Source organism: Cyclopterus lumpus, chromosome 20 (genome assembly GCF_009769545.1).
Source record: "Cyclopterus lumpus isolate fCycLum1 chromosome 20, fCycLum1.pri, whole genome shotgun sequence".
NCBI classification, from domain to species: Eukaryota; Metazoa; Chordata; class Actinopteri; order Perciformes; family Cyclopteridae; genus Cyclopterus; species Cyclopterus lumpus.
Genome location: NC_046985.1, coordinates 2,383,742 through 2,396,681, shown reverse-complemented (window position 1 = coordinate 2,396,681; position 12,940 = coordinate 2,383,742). Strand labels below are relative to the sequence as shown.

The window sequence follows — 12,940 nt, the reverse complement described above, 5'->3', positions numbered from 1 at the left end:
GGTCTGCAGCTCAATGACGGGTTCACTCTGCATGAATCAGCCTCGTGGCTCGCAGCTCTTCTAGCAGTCACTGCACCTCATTTCAGCCACGTTCACGCCCGACCTCGTTGAAAATGAGCAGCTAATAGTGGATAGACAACAACAAGCGTGCCGAGTGTGTGAAAGCCGCCTCCTCGCCGCTCTGTGCACACGGAAACGTCCACGAGAGGAGAGAAAAGTGACCGGAGAGAAGCTATAGTGACAGTAACGGACAGCTAAAGGCACAAAAAGCCTCACAATGAAACCGTAGAAGAGTCCACACCGCTTATAAAGACTCAAAACTTACAACAACTGCAGAAGTCTGCTGTATTTTGTGTGCTGAGCGTCCAATATTAAGGGTAAGCTTTTTCCCTTTACAGAAAACACTATTTTGAGGGTACGCAAAACATATATTTGACTCTGTAGCATCCGGGGATTCAATTAACCGGATACAATAACCTGAAGAAGGAGTAAAAAAACAAACCGCTGTCCTTGAGGAACGATACACGGAGCTCAGGATACCCAAATGTATCAAAACGGCATCTTATGAGCACATTCTAATATCCACAAAGACTTAAAACATACACAATATCCCGTGTGTGGACACCCGGAGCGGACCAGCGGTTCTTCTCGGGCCTCGCTGCGCCGGGTGAGATCTGATCTCTCAGGATTGTGCAGAGAGACACAAACGTAGAAGGCGGATTCACGATGGCGAACTCCTGCTCCGCCACACGGTCTCCATCGGGAACGTGAGCACACATTCATGAACGAGTAACTGAGTTTACAGAGCACACACACACACACACACACACACACACACTGGCAGTCGCATTGCCTGATTGGGCTCTGGCGTTGCATGGAACCGCATCCAGGAGCTTCACCAGGCTAAACACAAACAGATGGCCTATTGCCGACGCAAACAACAACAACAACAACAACCTGAAGGTCACTCGCAAACGAAACTAAGATGCCTTAAAACAACGGAGGCAAATCGCAGCAGTCCGGAGAGAGAGAAAAGTAAACGCGTGCCGAGAAAAGAAGATAAAAAGAAAAGAAGGTCTAAGTGAGGGAGACAGATGGGGGAGTGTGTTTATGAGGAGAGGTTCACTGACCTTCAGTAAATGTGTCCGTTACGGCGGGGGAAAGAATATAAAGCGCGCCCGGATGACTGGGACTTTAGTTGGTGACACAGTTGGTGACACAGCAAACACTGCGTAGCACACACACGCACACACACACACACGCACACACACACACACGCACACACACACACACACACACACAGAACGTACCGGCATGGACACGCTACTGTTTGCACATCGCTTCTGGTGTGAGATTGATTGTGAAAAACCTCCACGGGCACGTCTGTGAATAATAATAAGGTGCGTGAACGGAGTGCTGCGTAGTGTGGTGGTGACCCCGACCCCCCCTCCACCCGCCCCCCCGCCCCCACCCAGCAGCGTGTACCTGGTGTCAACAGGATGACGGAGGTGACGATCAGCGAGCAGATGACCAGAATGACAAGGAGGGCGATCGCTATTCCCTTCCAGTTCCTCTGCGGAGGGTTGCTGCCCACCAGCTCCTGCAGGGAGACACAGAGAGGAGGGGGGAAGGAGAGGGGAGGGGGGGGGGGGGGGGAGAGAGACACAAAAAAGAAAGAGATTACCGCGGGGAGCGAATCGTCGGCGCGACTTATAAAAGACGAGGACAGAACGAAAAGAGCGATTGAGGAGATCGATGCATTCGTGACTGAGAGAAAAAGAGCCAAAGACAGAAAGGAGGAGAAGAAAGAGAGAAAAAAAGAATAATCAGGAGGTGGTGTATAAATGGCAAACTGGTGAAAAAGGAGCCGATGGGGGGGGGGGTCAGTCAAGGACGAACGTGAGTCAGTCGCAGCATCTTGGTTCTCAAGGAGACATGCTAGCAGGAGGAGGAGGAGGAGGAGGAGGAGGAGGAGGAGGAGGAGGAGGAGGAGGAGGAGGAGGAGGAAGATTCTTAATGAGCCCGGCATCAGCGGCCATCACCCCCAAAACGAATGTGACAGATAGAAATGGAGCCCGGGACACGTTGTTGAATTGCACGCTTGGCGGAGAGAAGAGTTGAAAACCATTTGAGAGTTTTAAAAGCAACCTTGAGGGGATTTATTTTTTCTGAACAACTAAATCCGGGAACAAGTGGACTTATTGCATTTCAATAGTGAAAACCCTGAATGAAGGTGACACATGAATGTCAAAAAAATGTTTTTTTGTATAAATATAATATAATATACGCTAACAATCGGAGAGCGTCCCAGAGGAGAAACACTCTTCACACAAAAGCATCCCTGAACGTTGCACACACACACACACACGCACACGCGCACACACACACACACACACACACGCACCACCCGAACCACAACCAAGGTGGGGAGTCCGGAGCCCAAACTATTAGTGGAGGATTAATAAGTTGCTAATTAGAGCGTGAGAGCGGTGCGGTTACTCTGGGGGTCCTGAGGCTGGAGCGTTAATAAATACCCACCGAGGCATTAACAAAGCTGAAGAGCTGAGCTGTGAAGCTTACTGCCTCCTGCTGGAGGCCATTGAGGCCATTGGAGGCCATTGGAGGCCATTGAGGCCATTGAGGCCATTGAGGCCATTGGAGGCCATTGAGGCCATTGGAGGCCATTGAGGCCATTGAGGCCATTGGAGGCCATTGAGGCCATTGGAGGCCATTGGAGGCCATTGAGGCCATTGAGGCCATTGGAGGCCATTGGAGGCCATTGAGGCCATTGAGGGCAATAGGCCAGTGGTTTCCGGTCTGTAAGAGCCCCCCCCCACCCACCCCCCCCCTTTCCTGGGAACCCCTTTTTGAAGGTCTACTGGTACTTGCAACATCTGCAAAGGAATATATTTTCGAGGGGTGGCGGTAGCATCACAAGAACCAACTCAGTCACCCTCCGGATCTGTCGCGCCGAAAGAATTCGAGATGAGAAGAAGCAAGTCACTCTGTTGGAGGCATTGGGGAAGTGGAGAGAGCAGAGCAATACCCAGTGACTTCCACACAGTGAGGTGTGCAGCTTATTAATTAAACACCGTACTGGATAATGGGCGGTACTCAAAACGCTCAGTTATCGGTGCATTCCTCGCTCAGTTCTTTCCATCGAGCGGGGGATCATTCCAGAGATCAGCTGATGAGCCGACAGTCCACAATGTGATTGATTTTTTCACTCCGAGCTCAGCCGTCTCTCCGGAACAATAGTTTTGTTTCTTCTTTTTCCTTTTCCGAACTCTTTTTTACGAGAGTGGCCCGGAGCTGGTGGATGCCGCATGCGACTCACAGTGGGATTCACAGTATGGGAAAGATGGAGGGGGAGTAACTGCTCTACGGAGAGAACGGCAACAACAGGAGGTAAAGCCAGCGTGACGGAGCACTCGGTGTGTGCAACGCGCAATAAGAGAGGCTGAAGAACAACAAAATGCTGAGCAACGGCTGTTTATTGTGTGTTCGATGACGCAATCGCAAGCTGGGCACGATCCCACCACGGCGTCTTACGTTTGACAATCGGATATCTGTGTGTGTGTGTGTGTGTGTGTGTTTGGACATGCAGACCTCATCTCCAGCTGGATGGACGCACGCTGTGTAGGGAAAGCAATTTTAGCTATTTTGTTCCATTATGTGTTAAACGGGAAACGGGGCGCGGCCACTCGGCGGGTCTGGCAAACGACGTTTCAAGTTGAAGATTTTAATCTTCAAATTCAACTCAACTTTTCTTACTGCGGAGGAAAGAAAAAAAAGGAAGTAGTGACCTTTTCGACTTAAGACAGTAGGTAGACAGTCTGGGGCCCTCAGATTTATCGTTAAGAAGAAGAAAGAAAAGAGTCTTCCGGCGTGCCGACACATCTGTTGCGCTCTTCTCTGAAGACTGAGGCGTCGGCGTCAAAGTGCATTTCCATATAGAAGAGCATCTCCGCGGGAACATATTGACATTGGAAAAGTATACCCCCAAACAAAAGGATGAAAAGAAAATGCAAACCATTGAGACGAAATCCCCTTAGAGCAGCATCCTTGTGAGGATCCATATGTTACTGAGGGATATTAATAATCAGACCTCAAACGATTCAGAAAAAACAGAATCCTCACCCAGAAATAATTTATTTCCTATATCCTCGCGCTCTCGGGAAGGAACACTAACTTATTCATCCAGGGTAAAGGTGCAGACACCGGCTGAAGACCTCCCCGACCGCCCCCCCCCCTCTGATCTGTAACTATAATGCCGATTGGTCTAATTGAACCAAACCTTGTGTCGACCAGCTGTGAGACAAGAGCAGCGAGGAGCCGGACCTCGAGAGTAAATCATAAATAACACGCTGCTTGAGGCGAGACCACGCCATGAGTACGGGACGCTGTGGATGGACCCAAAGATCCTTCAGCAGCTGTGATGTGCAGGAATATCATCAACGTCTCAGGAAGTTAGTCGGACACACCAAGAGTTTTTGGCACCCGGAGACATGTTGTCTTTTTAATGTTTAGGACCATAATGCTGGAGGTGTTTATATTTATAGTCCCGATTCAACTGCCCCTGAGAAGCTTTCCATCGCGTCGTGGATATTTCATTAAGATGAGATGATTTCTCTCCTCCCTTTAAAAACATTATTACCGCTAAACATTAAAACATTATCACCGCTCAACATAATGAAGCCGAATGAAGCCGCCCACGCGTTCACCGACGAGGGCACGGCCGCTCTCTGCGTGATGCGGGGGGGGGGGGGGGGGGGGGGGGGGGGGGGGGGGGGGGGGGGGGGAAAGCGACACAAAAGAAAGATCCGGAGAGGCGGTCATTTCAACTTTTAGTTTTTTTTTAAAATGAGAATTGAAAAAGATTGAATCATAATAATATGGAAATACTTTACAATGGATGGGGCCCTGAAGAGTGTGCTGCATACAAGACCTCCACCACCATTGGGTGGTGGAGGTCTTGTATGTCTTGTACGCTGAACATATACACTTATTTTTTTTCCAGTTACTATTTATTTTTGAACAGAATCTACACCGACAATGTTTGAGCAAAAAAACAAAAGAAAAGTTTTATTTATAATACCTATAATTTCAGTATTCTACAAAGCCTTATGCTCTTTTGATAACAAGCACTACACCAACTCTTCAACGCTGAACATGTAATAGCATCACGTGCATCTTTTTAGTGCCATTTTAAATCCACTACGAGTCACTTTCTGCAGACGTACCTCCATCGCACAGACGCGAGGTTGAGACAGCTCAGTACGAGGAGAGCGTACGTGAAACCGGAGTCAAATTCCACGTACGTGCACACATACATGGCCAAGAAAGCTGATTCTGATTCTGATAACTTAATAATCTCATTTTGTTGTTCTTTACATGTTCTGGGCGTGCACAGCCTCATGTCCTCTCATGGAGTGTCATTATTATGCTAATTAGGATCAACTGGCACGAGCAGGTCGGTGGTTTCAGAACACGCGGTCACGGATCCGGTGTGGGCTTTTCTTTAGGGACCTTTCTTCAGATCAAATGAAAGATAAAAACCTCGGTCATACATTTGTGGAATGAGACCCATTGGCTCTGAAACATCTCCACCACCCACCTGTTGATCACAGCATTAACTTTAAGACTCCCATCTATAAAACTCTAAAGATATATGGCGTGCTTACAGTTTATCACGCACGATTAATTCCTGGAGTCAAAAAAACCATCTAATCCTAAACGTGGAAATAAAGCATCGGCTCCCCCTGAAGCAGCGGCACCATCTTCCTTCATCAACAAATAGATCGTCAGACAGAAATATGATTGTACTCAATTTATCGATGTGACGGCAATAAAAGAAAAGAAAAAAACCGAAACAAAAGTACATTTTGAAGAGGAACGAAAGTAGACATTTTGACTGGGGAACGAGCCACGGGAAGCGCTCCATTTGGGCTCCCTTTATGAGACGCTAAACCTTTTAATAACTCAAACTAAAAGACTTTGAGCTGGCGTACGAGATGCATGCGCTCTCGCCGAGGAGGAGATGATAATGCCTTTGGGCTTCAGTATTAGGAATGCTATAGGTCATTAATTCTGATTCCCAATGAGCGCACTATATGAGAGCTAACGCACGCAGAGAATCTGCTTTATGAATAATAATGGCCGTGTGCATGTCTATTCCTCTTTTTCTTCCCACATTTCCATCGGTTCGATTATACAACACAGGAAGTGGATCGTGGTACCTAAAGTACCACGTTGTCATAACCGGCATAGGGGGACTTATGGAAAGCCTGTAAACATCGTGGAGGCAGATGATTGACAGCAGAAGAACCGCCTTGGAATGCAATGAGTCCGTCAGCTTTTTATTCATGCCCTTACTCAGCCAGAGGGGGGGGGGGGGGCACAACGGAAACCAGTCGGCATTCAAATCGCTCCGACAACATGATGCAAATTAATAATAATTAGAGCGACGTCTCTCCGGATGACAGCTTGATAAGAAAGTGATGTTTCAATCAAATAAAAATGTGTTTTTTTTAAAACAAATTATCTGGGGGCGAAAAGGCGATACGGTGCTATTGCGCAACATCCAAAAGTTTGTTGTGATTATTGAGAACTTGTGTTCCTACATTCTTTTAAAAAAAAGTTGGAAGTGAACGACCACAAGGGCTAAAATTTAAACTACAACAAAAGAGAACACAATTATATGCAAACACAGTTTTTACGCTCCCCCTTTTCAGCGCCAAAATAATAGATAGATGATTTATGAAATAACATATTGTGAACTGTTGACTGGTTGGGATTCATAATTATACAACGACATGCGTGTGTCTTCCCTTCTTCCTACTTAAATTCTCTATAAGAATAAATCCAGCCCATTTTTCACGGAGCAGAGATGTGATCGTAATCCTCAAATAAAGGATTTGGTATCTTCGCTTCGCTCGTCCTCCTCAAACAAACTTCATTTCAGGAAAAAGAAGATATGAGCAGATTAAATTTAAAATCCAAATCCTCTCTGATTGTTTAAGTGGTTTAAAGTACAGACGGGGTTTTTTTCTAATGCGCCCCTTTTTCAGTCAGACTGGGAGCGAAAGACGTGAGAATCAAGCGCCTCTTCCCGCGTCGCAGGTCCATGAACACCGACGGCAAAAACGTGATTGAATACGACCTCGATTGGACCATTTCTTTGTTGTCATACGGCACGGAGCGGCAGGAGGCCAATAAGTGTGTGTGTGTGTGTGTGTGTGTGTGTGTGTGTGTGTGTGTGTGTTTTGTTCTTCGCCATCTTCTGCCTGGTTGGTTTGATTTGCCAGTGAATCTCTTCCAGTCCATTAGAGAGATGGTGGGAGGGCGCCGCCGCCATGCTGACCTCTCTCTGCAGAGCTCGCCCTAAATCACACGTCTGTAAAAACAGCCCATAATACCCTCTGCCAGAGGATGAGTCACAGAGCTGCTTTAACGTCGTGGGAATAAAACCTAAAGGAATTTTTATCGCGGCATAATTTGTGATGAAAAGTCTGATTCTCCACCATCGCCAAATCCCATAACTGATATTAAAATATCTTTTCCCGTACAATGATAATGCAGTTTTAATTATGTTTCAGTGGAAGCACAGTCACAAATGTTTGTGTCCCGTGTGAATCCAATAATACGTTGTCAATAAACCTTAAAGTAACATTCATAGTACCTGTTGTGCCTGAATCCAACCGGGTGCATGTCGCGTTTTCCGTTTCAATTTCATATTTTCACGCCCGAGCATGAAGTCCTCTCACCAAAACATTCATTGCGTTGCCCCGCGAGCTAATGGATCCGTTTTGTTTTATTCTGTTTATATTTACAGCGTTAACCATGTGTACAAAGCTAATTGTAAGTGCAGCTTGATGTTCTGTTGGATGACAGGGTGGACATCGACCATTTACATGTGGACGATCCACAGAGGCAATTCATCACATCGCATGTCGTGTTTTCCCTCGTCACTATGGAAACTATGAAGTCTTTTTTTACTGTTGAGCATGCCATCCCCTAGCTGTAGATGAACCGTGGCTAAACACACGCACACACACATACACACACACACACACACACACACACACACACACACACACACACACACACACACACACACAGAAAGGTGTTTTTTCCAGCCCGGCCCTCATGCATGATGCATGAATATGTATTTTTCCTATTTTGTCAGCCCGAACACACAGAAGTGTTCTTCTGGAAAGCGAGAACAATGCAGGATGAGTTTCTCCTCGTTTCATCACTTGTCCTGTGGCAGTGTGTGTGTGTGTGTGTGTGCGTGTGTGTGTGTGTGTGTGTGTGTGTGTGTGTGTGTGTGTGTGTGAGTGTGTGTCGACAAAGCCGTCGGGAAGCTAAATGTATCCACATATGTTACCGCGGCTCGACCGAAAGATTTACCTTCATCTTCAATATAAATGACTGCTGGAGGAGGAGGAGGAGGGTAGAAAATGATGAATGGTGTGGACGTCCTTCTTTTGCTACCTTTTAAATTACAAATTATTATTCAAAAGGTGGCAACAGGAAACGCTCCGGCGTATCATTAGCCGGGCGTCTGAAGCCAAAACCGCTGTGATGTGCTGAAACGGGACCTTTATGGATCCTCGGTGACAAACTGTGGAATAAGCTGCGTAGCTGAAGTGAATAGCATCGCCTTCACGTGTGGTAAAGTACACTGAATGTACAAACAACAAAGGCCATTGTTTCCACTTGATGACACTCTCTCGGTGTCGGGTAAACCTTCCAGAAGTCACGTATCAGTCGACGAGGTGCTCGAGAAACAAAAGAGGCAAAATGTGAAAAAAGGGAGAACTCGGCAACACTTAGACGACTTGCTGGAAGCTTCTGGGCTTCATCCAATCAGCACGGCTCGGGGCCTTTCATCAGGGCTTTGGGACGGCACACACTTATTATACCAGATGTGCAAGACGAGATGCCGATGTCTTAATCAATTATCCAATGAGAACAGTGATTGTAAAGGACCGGCCTCTAAAGGAAATCTGCCTTCTCTCTCTCTACCCCTGAATCCTTTCTTTCTTTCTCAAAAAAAGGGCAAAAAAAGTCCACAATAAAAAGTTTAATCATGCAATAAAAAACTACCACGCAAACAATAACAGAAACACAAAAGAATGTCGACAGCGGGTCCACGTAACCTGAACAATGAAATAAGTAGTCTGTATTGTAGTTTAATAGCCTTTCTAAACCAATAGAAACCAATGGAATTTGTCCATTGGCGTTTGGATTAGCTCTTAAAATATACTTAGTAAGTAAATCTTTTAAACATCACGAATCAACATCACGACTGGTCGGCTTGATGGCGTTCTGTATTCTCGTTTTAGCCACTTGTTGGCGACCACAATTTTACACCGTAAAAACCAAAACGTTAAAATCGTCTTAATTTTGTACCTTAAAAATAACGAGAGGAAAAAGAAAAACGGCGACTCATTTCTTGGGTCTCCACTCGAGTCCCTCCGCGCTCGGCCTCGCTAAACTACAACGTGATCCGAGCCGCTGTGGAGGGGCGGAGTTGAGGAGACGACAGACACCCAGAGAAGAAAGCCGGGCGGGCGGATTCCACCGCGCGGCCCTCGGCTCCCGGAGACATTTGGTATTCACGGCGTCCCCGACGGCGGCGGCGCTGCATCTCTCTCAGGGTTCACAAAAAAAAAGAGGATCTTTTCCTTTTCCGTTCATATCCATCATCCTCCATCCCATAACGCAACACTTCGTCGTGCCACTCCCGGCAAAATAAAATAAAAATATATTGCCGAGCTCGCTTTTCCCCGGGAAATGAAACGGCCCCACAACCCACTGCTTCCAGGCCCGAGGGGGGGGGGGGGGAGAGGGGGGGCTAATAAAAAGAGGCTGCTGCTTCTGTTGATGTTTACCCGGCCTAATGTATTCTGGCCTGCTGGTTTTTTATATCGCTTTCTGCGACTAAAATGTGAACGCTCATGTAGAAAGAATCGACTTCCAGCCTCTTATCGCCGGCTGAAGTGCCCGTCGCCGTGAAAAATGTCTTTTAACATTTTTCTAAAAGAAAGAAATATTTCACCTTTCCTCTAGCAAGACAATAACATTGGGGGCACGTTCTTCACTTGTTTCTCTGCGGGAGATACAGTAGATATTAACGGGTAATTTAATGTGTTAAGAACACTGTACTGGGTCCACACATTCACCGGGTTCTCCAGGGACAAAAAAGAAAGAAAGCATTCATTCAGAATGACATATCAAAGTCTGCGGCAGTGTGTACACACACACACACACACACACACACACACACACACACGAGGGGGGGGGGCATTTCCATCCACCCGTCCATCAACTTTTCTTGTGTGGCCTTTTGTTGCGTTTCCACGGCAACGCCGTCAAAGCCACACGCCGCTCGCCCTCTACATCTGGCCACCTGTGGTTGCCGCCGCAACCCAATTGTTCTCTCTCCATTTGGAGCCGGAGTTGGCAGAGTGTGCTTTGCGTGCACGAGTGGCCACTTATTCATTTAGTTTTTAAAGTACTATATTTATCCAATAATTGTCTTCCTTTGCATTCACTTCAACCGTATGGCTGCACGTTACATGAGCATCGTACTTCACGTTTCTTCTTTCATCTCGGGCAGCGATGGTGACAGCCTCGTGCACTCAGAGGCTTGAATGCCCAAAGTGCTTTTTGTGCGCTCGGAGCTCATTCCGAGTCTTTGTATCCGAGTCGTTCAACAAAAATTAAATCACACAAAAGGGGCTAATTGCTGTTTGCCAACAAAAAAACCTATACGGGCTTTTTTAGCGCTCGCGTCACTAATTGCCTAGCAACACGCATCTGTGGACATAATGGTCCGGCGAGCAATTAGCGGTGTACAAAAAAAAGAGCAGTGCGAGGTCAGAGCTGTTGGTGTGCGGCGGAGACGTTATGTGTGACGCCGTTGAGACGCGACTAACTGCAACGCGGCCGGCTGGTCGTGGTTTCTACATCACCACCGAGATAAAATGGCTCCCGGCTCCCGGATCATTACCGCCGACCCGGGGGACTTTTGTGTGATTACCGTCTGGCTCGTCAAACTTCAACAGCAAGAAGAGGACCCCCCCCCCTTTACTCTAAATAAATCCACATGTTCCTGAGAGAGCTATTCCTGAACCCAAACCAGCTGCCTGGCCAGATATCAGGCGGAGGAGAATGTTTATTTTTAGTATTTTTGTTGGCGGCCCAACCCGTTCATGTTCTCCAGCAGCGTTGCGTTGGTTCCCTTCGAGGTGGGAGGTGTGCAGCCCGTTGCCTCCGGCTCTTTCTCCAACAGCTCCGTCACGTGCAAAAAAAAACAACTTTAAATCTTAAAAAGAAAAAAGGCCTTGAATCTCCGCCGCCGTTTTTTGCGACGAACGACTGCGCAAACCCAACACAATGCAGCTGCTGTGACTGCTTCACAGTGTTTTGTCAGGCTCTAACGCGTAGCCGCGGCAACGGGAAAACGATCCGCCTCCGTTATTAAACAACTCAATATGGACGTGTGCCATGACAAGCGTATGAAAATTACAAAAGAGTAACGCTGGATTACATCCTGCTGGCGTGTTTCTCATCTTCTTTCTGCTTTCAAAGCCACAATGTGATTTGCTAAATTGCAGTTATCTGCTTGCATTTCTGTTTTAATGCACATTAAAGGAAGTTTTCTTTATGATTGTTGGCTGTACCAGCAGCAGGACGTGTCGGTGTCTCGCGGCCTGCCGAGGTGTTATGGACGCCGGTTTCCTCGGTCTCAGGATACATGCTGTTTGAAGGTAGACAGGTTTTTCGGGGCATGAACTTAGGAGACGAGTAGGACTACAGATACACTCACTGCTGCCGAGAGGAGAATAGAAGAAGAACAACAAAAAAGTTGTGTAGTGTAACTTTGAATTTAAAAAAAAAAGTATCTCACGAAATTCTTCTGAGGCTGTTTTCCCGATAAGCTTCCCTTTTTGATGTTACCGGAACATTACACGCATAATAAAAGATATCTTGATTGTAAGTATGAAAGGTGGTTGTACAAAGTGTGTCTTCATGTACAACGCGGGCTGAAGCTCCTCGTCTTTTGATTAAAAGAGAGAGGACTGTGATCACAAGGAAACTAAAAAGAAAGAAAAATCTAAACCAAACTCCTCTATCCATCTCCAGCTCAGTATCACAAAAACATCACGAATCAAATCACATAGTTTAAGAAAAATGACTCAAAACACAAGTTAGGTTGGGTGCAACACCTTATGAATATATACATATTCTAAAATGGTCGTAGAGTAACCAATATATATATATATTTACATATGTATATTATATATATATATGTTTCAGATTTGACTTGTCAGAATATGTTTTATTGGAACAGAAATGTGTCAAAGGGTTTTAAAAACAATGGAATTTGGTAATCCGTGCTTTTATTTTGGTGGCAAAAACGAAAAGAAAAATTTCAAAGTAAAAGAGGAAAATTAAAATGAGAAGTTTCTTCACAAGGTTTAAATTAAAATGCGTGTTGGCGGCAGCACACACAGTCTAGCAGACGTCTCGAGGGAGAGCCAATCAGAGCCCCTTTCCTCTGCTCACCATCCTCCAGCTGGCCCAGCATGTACTTACTGCTGATGATTACAGGCAGTCACAATAATCATACGGTGGTTCCACTTCCCTCAATACCATTTGACACAGTTTCTCCACGTCGCCTTTCCCCCGAAACACAAAGCTCGACATCTCAAATCCTCTGCCTCGGCGCTTCAGGTTGCCGGGCAGACGATTACCGGCAAGCAGAACGCGCTGAAATATATATACTTTATATATATAGATATATATATATATATATATAGATATATATATATAAACGTATGCTTCCCGAAAGTGAAAGCCCACCGGGGAAGAATGCTCAAGGTGCATCAAAACTGACCTCGATTCCAGCTTCATTTGCATCATTTGC

The 12,940-nt window shown here is 46.3% G+C and overlaps 1 protein-coding gene across 2 annotated transcripts in view; it reads right to left on the bottom strand.

The window, feature by feature from the left end:
• Nucleotides 1–12,940, bottom strand: part of LOC117749475 (dipeptidyl aminopeptidase-like protein 6) — a 104,601-nt gene that overhangs the window by 41,493 nt on the left and 50,168 nt on the right. For both annotated transcript variants that reach the window (XM_034560042.1, XM_034560043.1), the window contains exon 2: nucleotides 1,486–1,600. In XM_034560042.1, coding sequence (XP_034415933.1) covers nucleotides 1,486–1,600 — 115 coding nt within the window. The remainder of the gene's footprint in view (nucleotides 1–1,485; nucleotides 1,601–12,940) is intronic.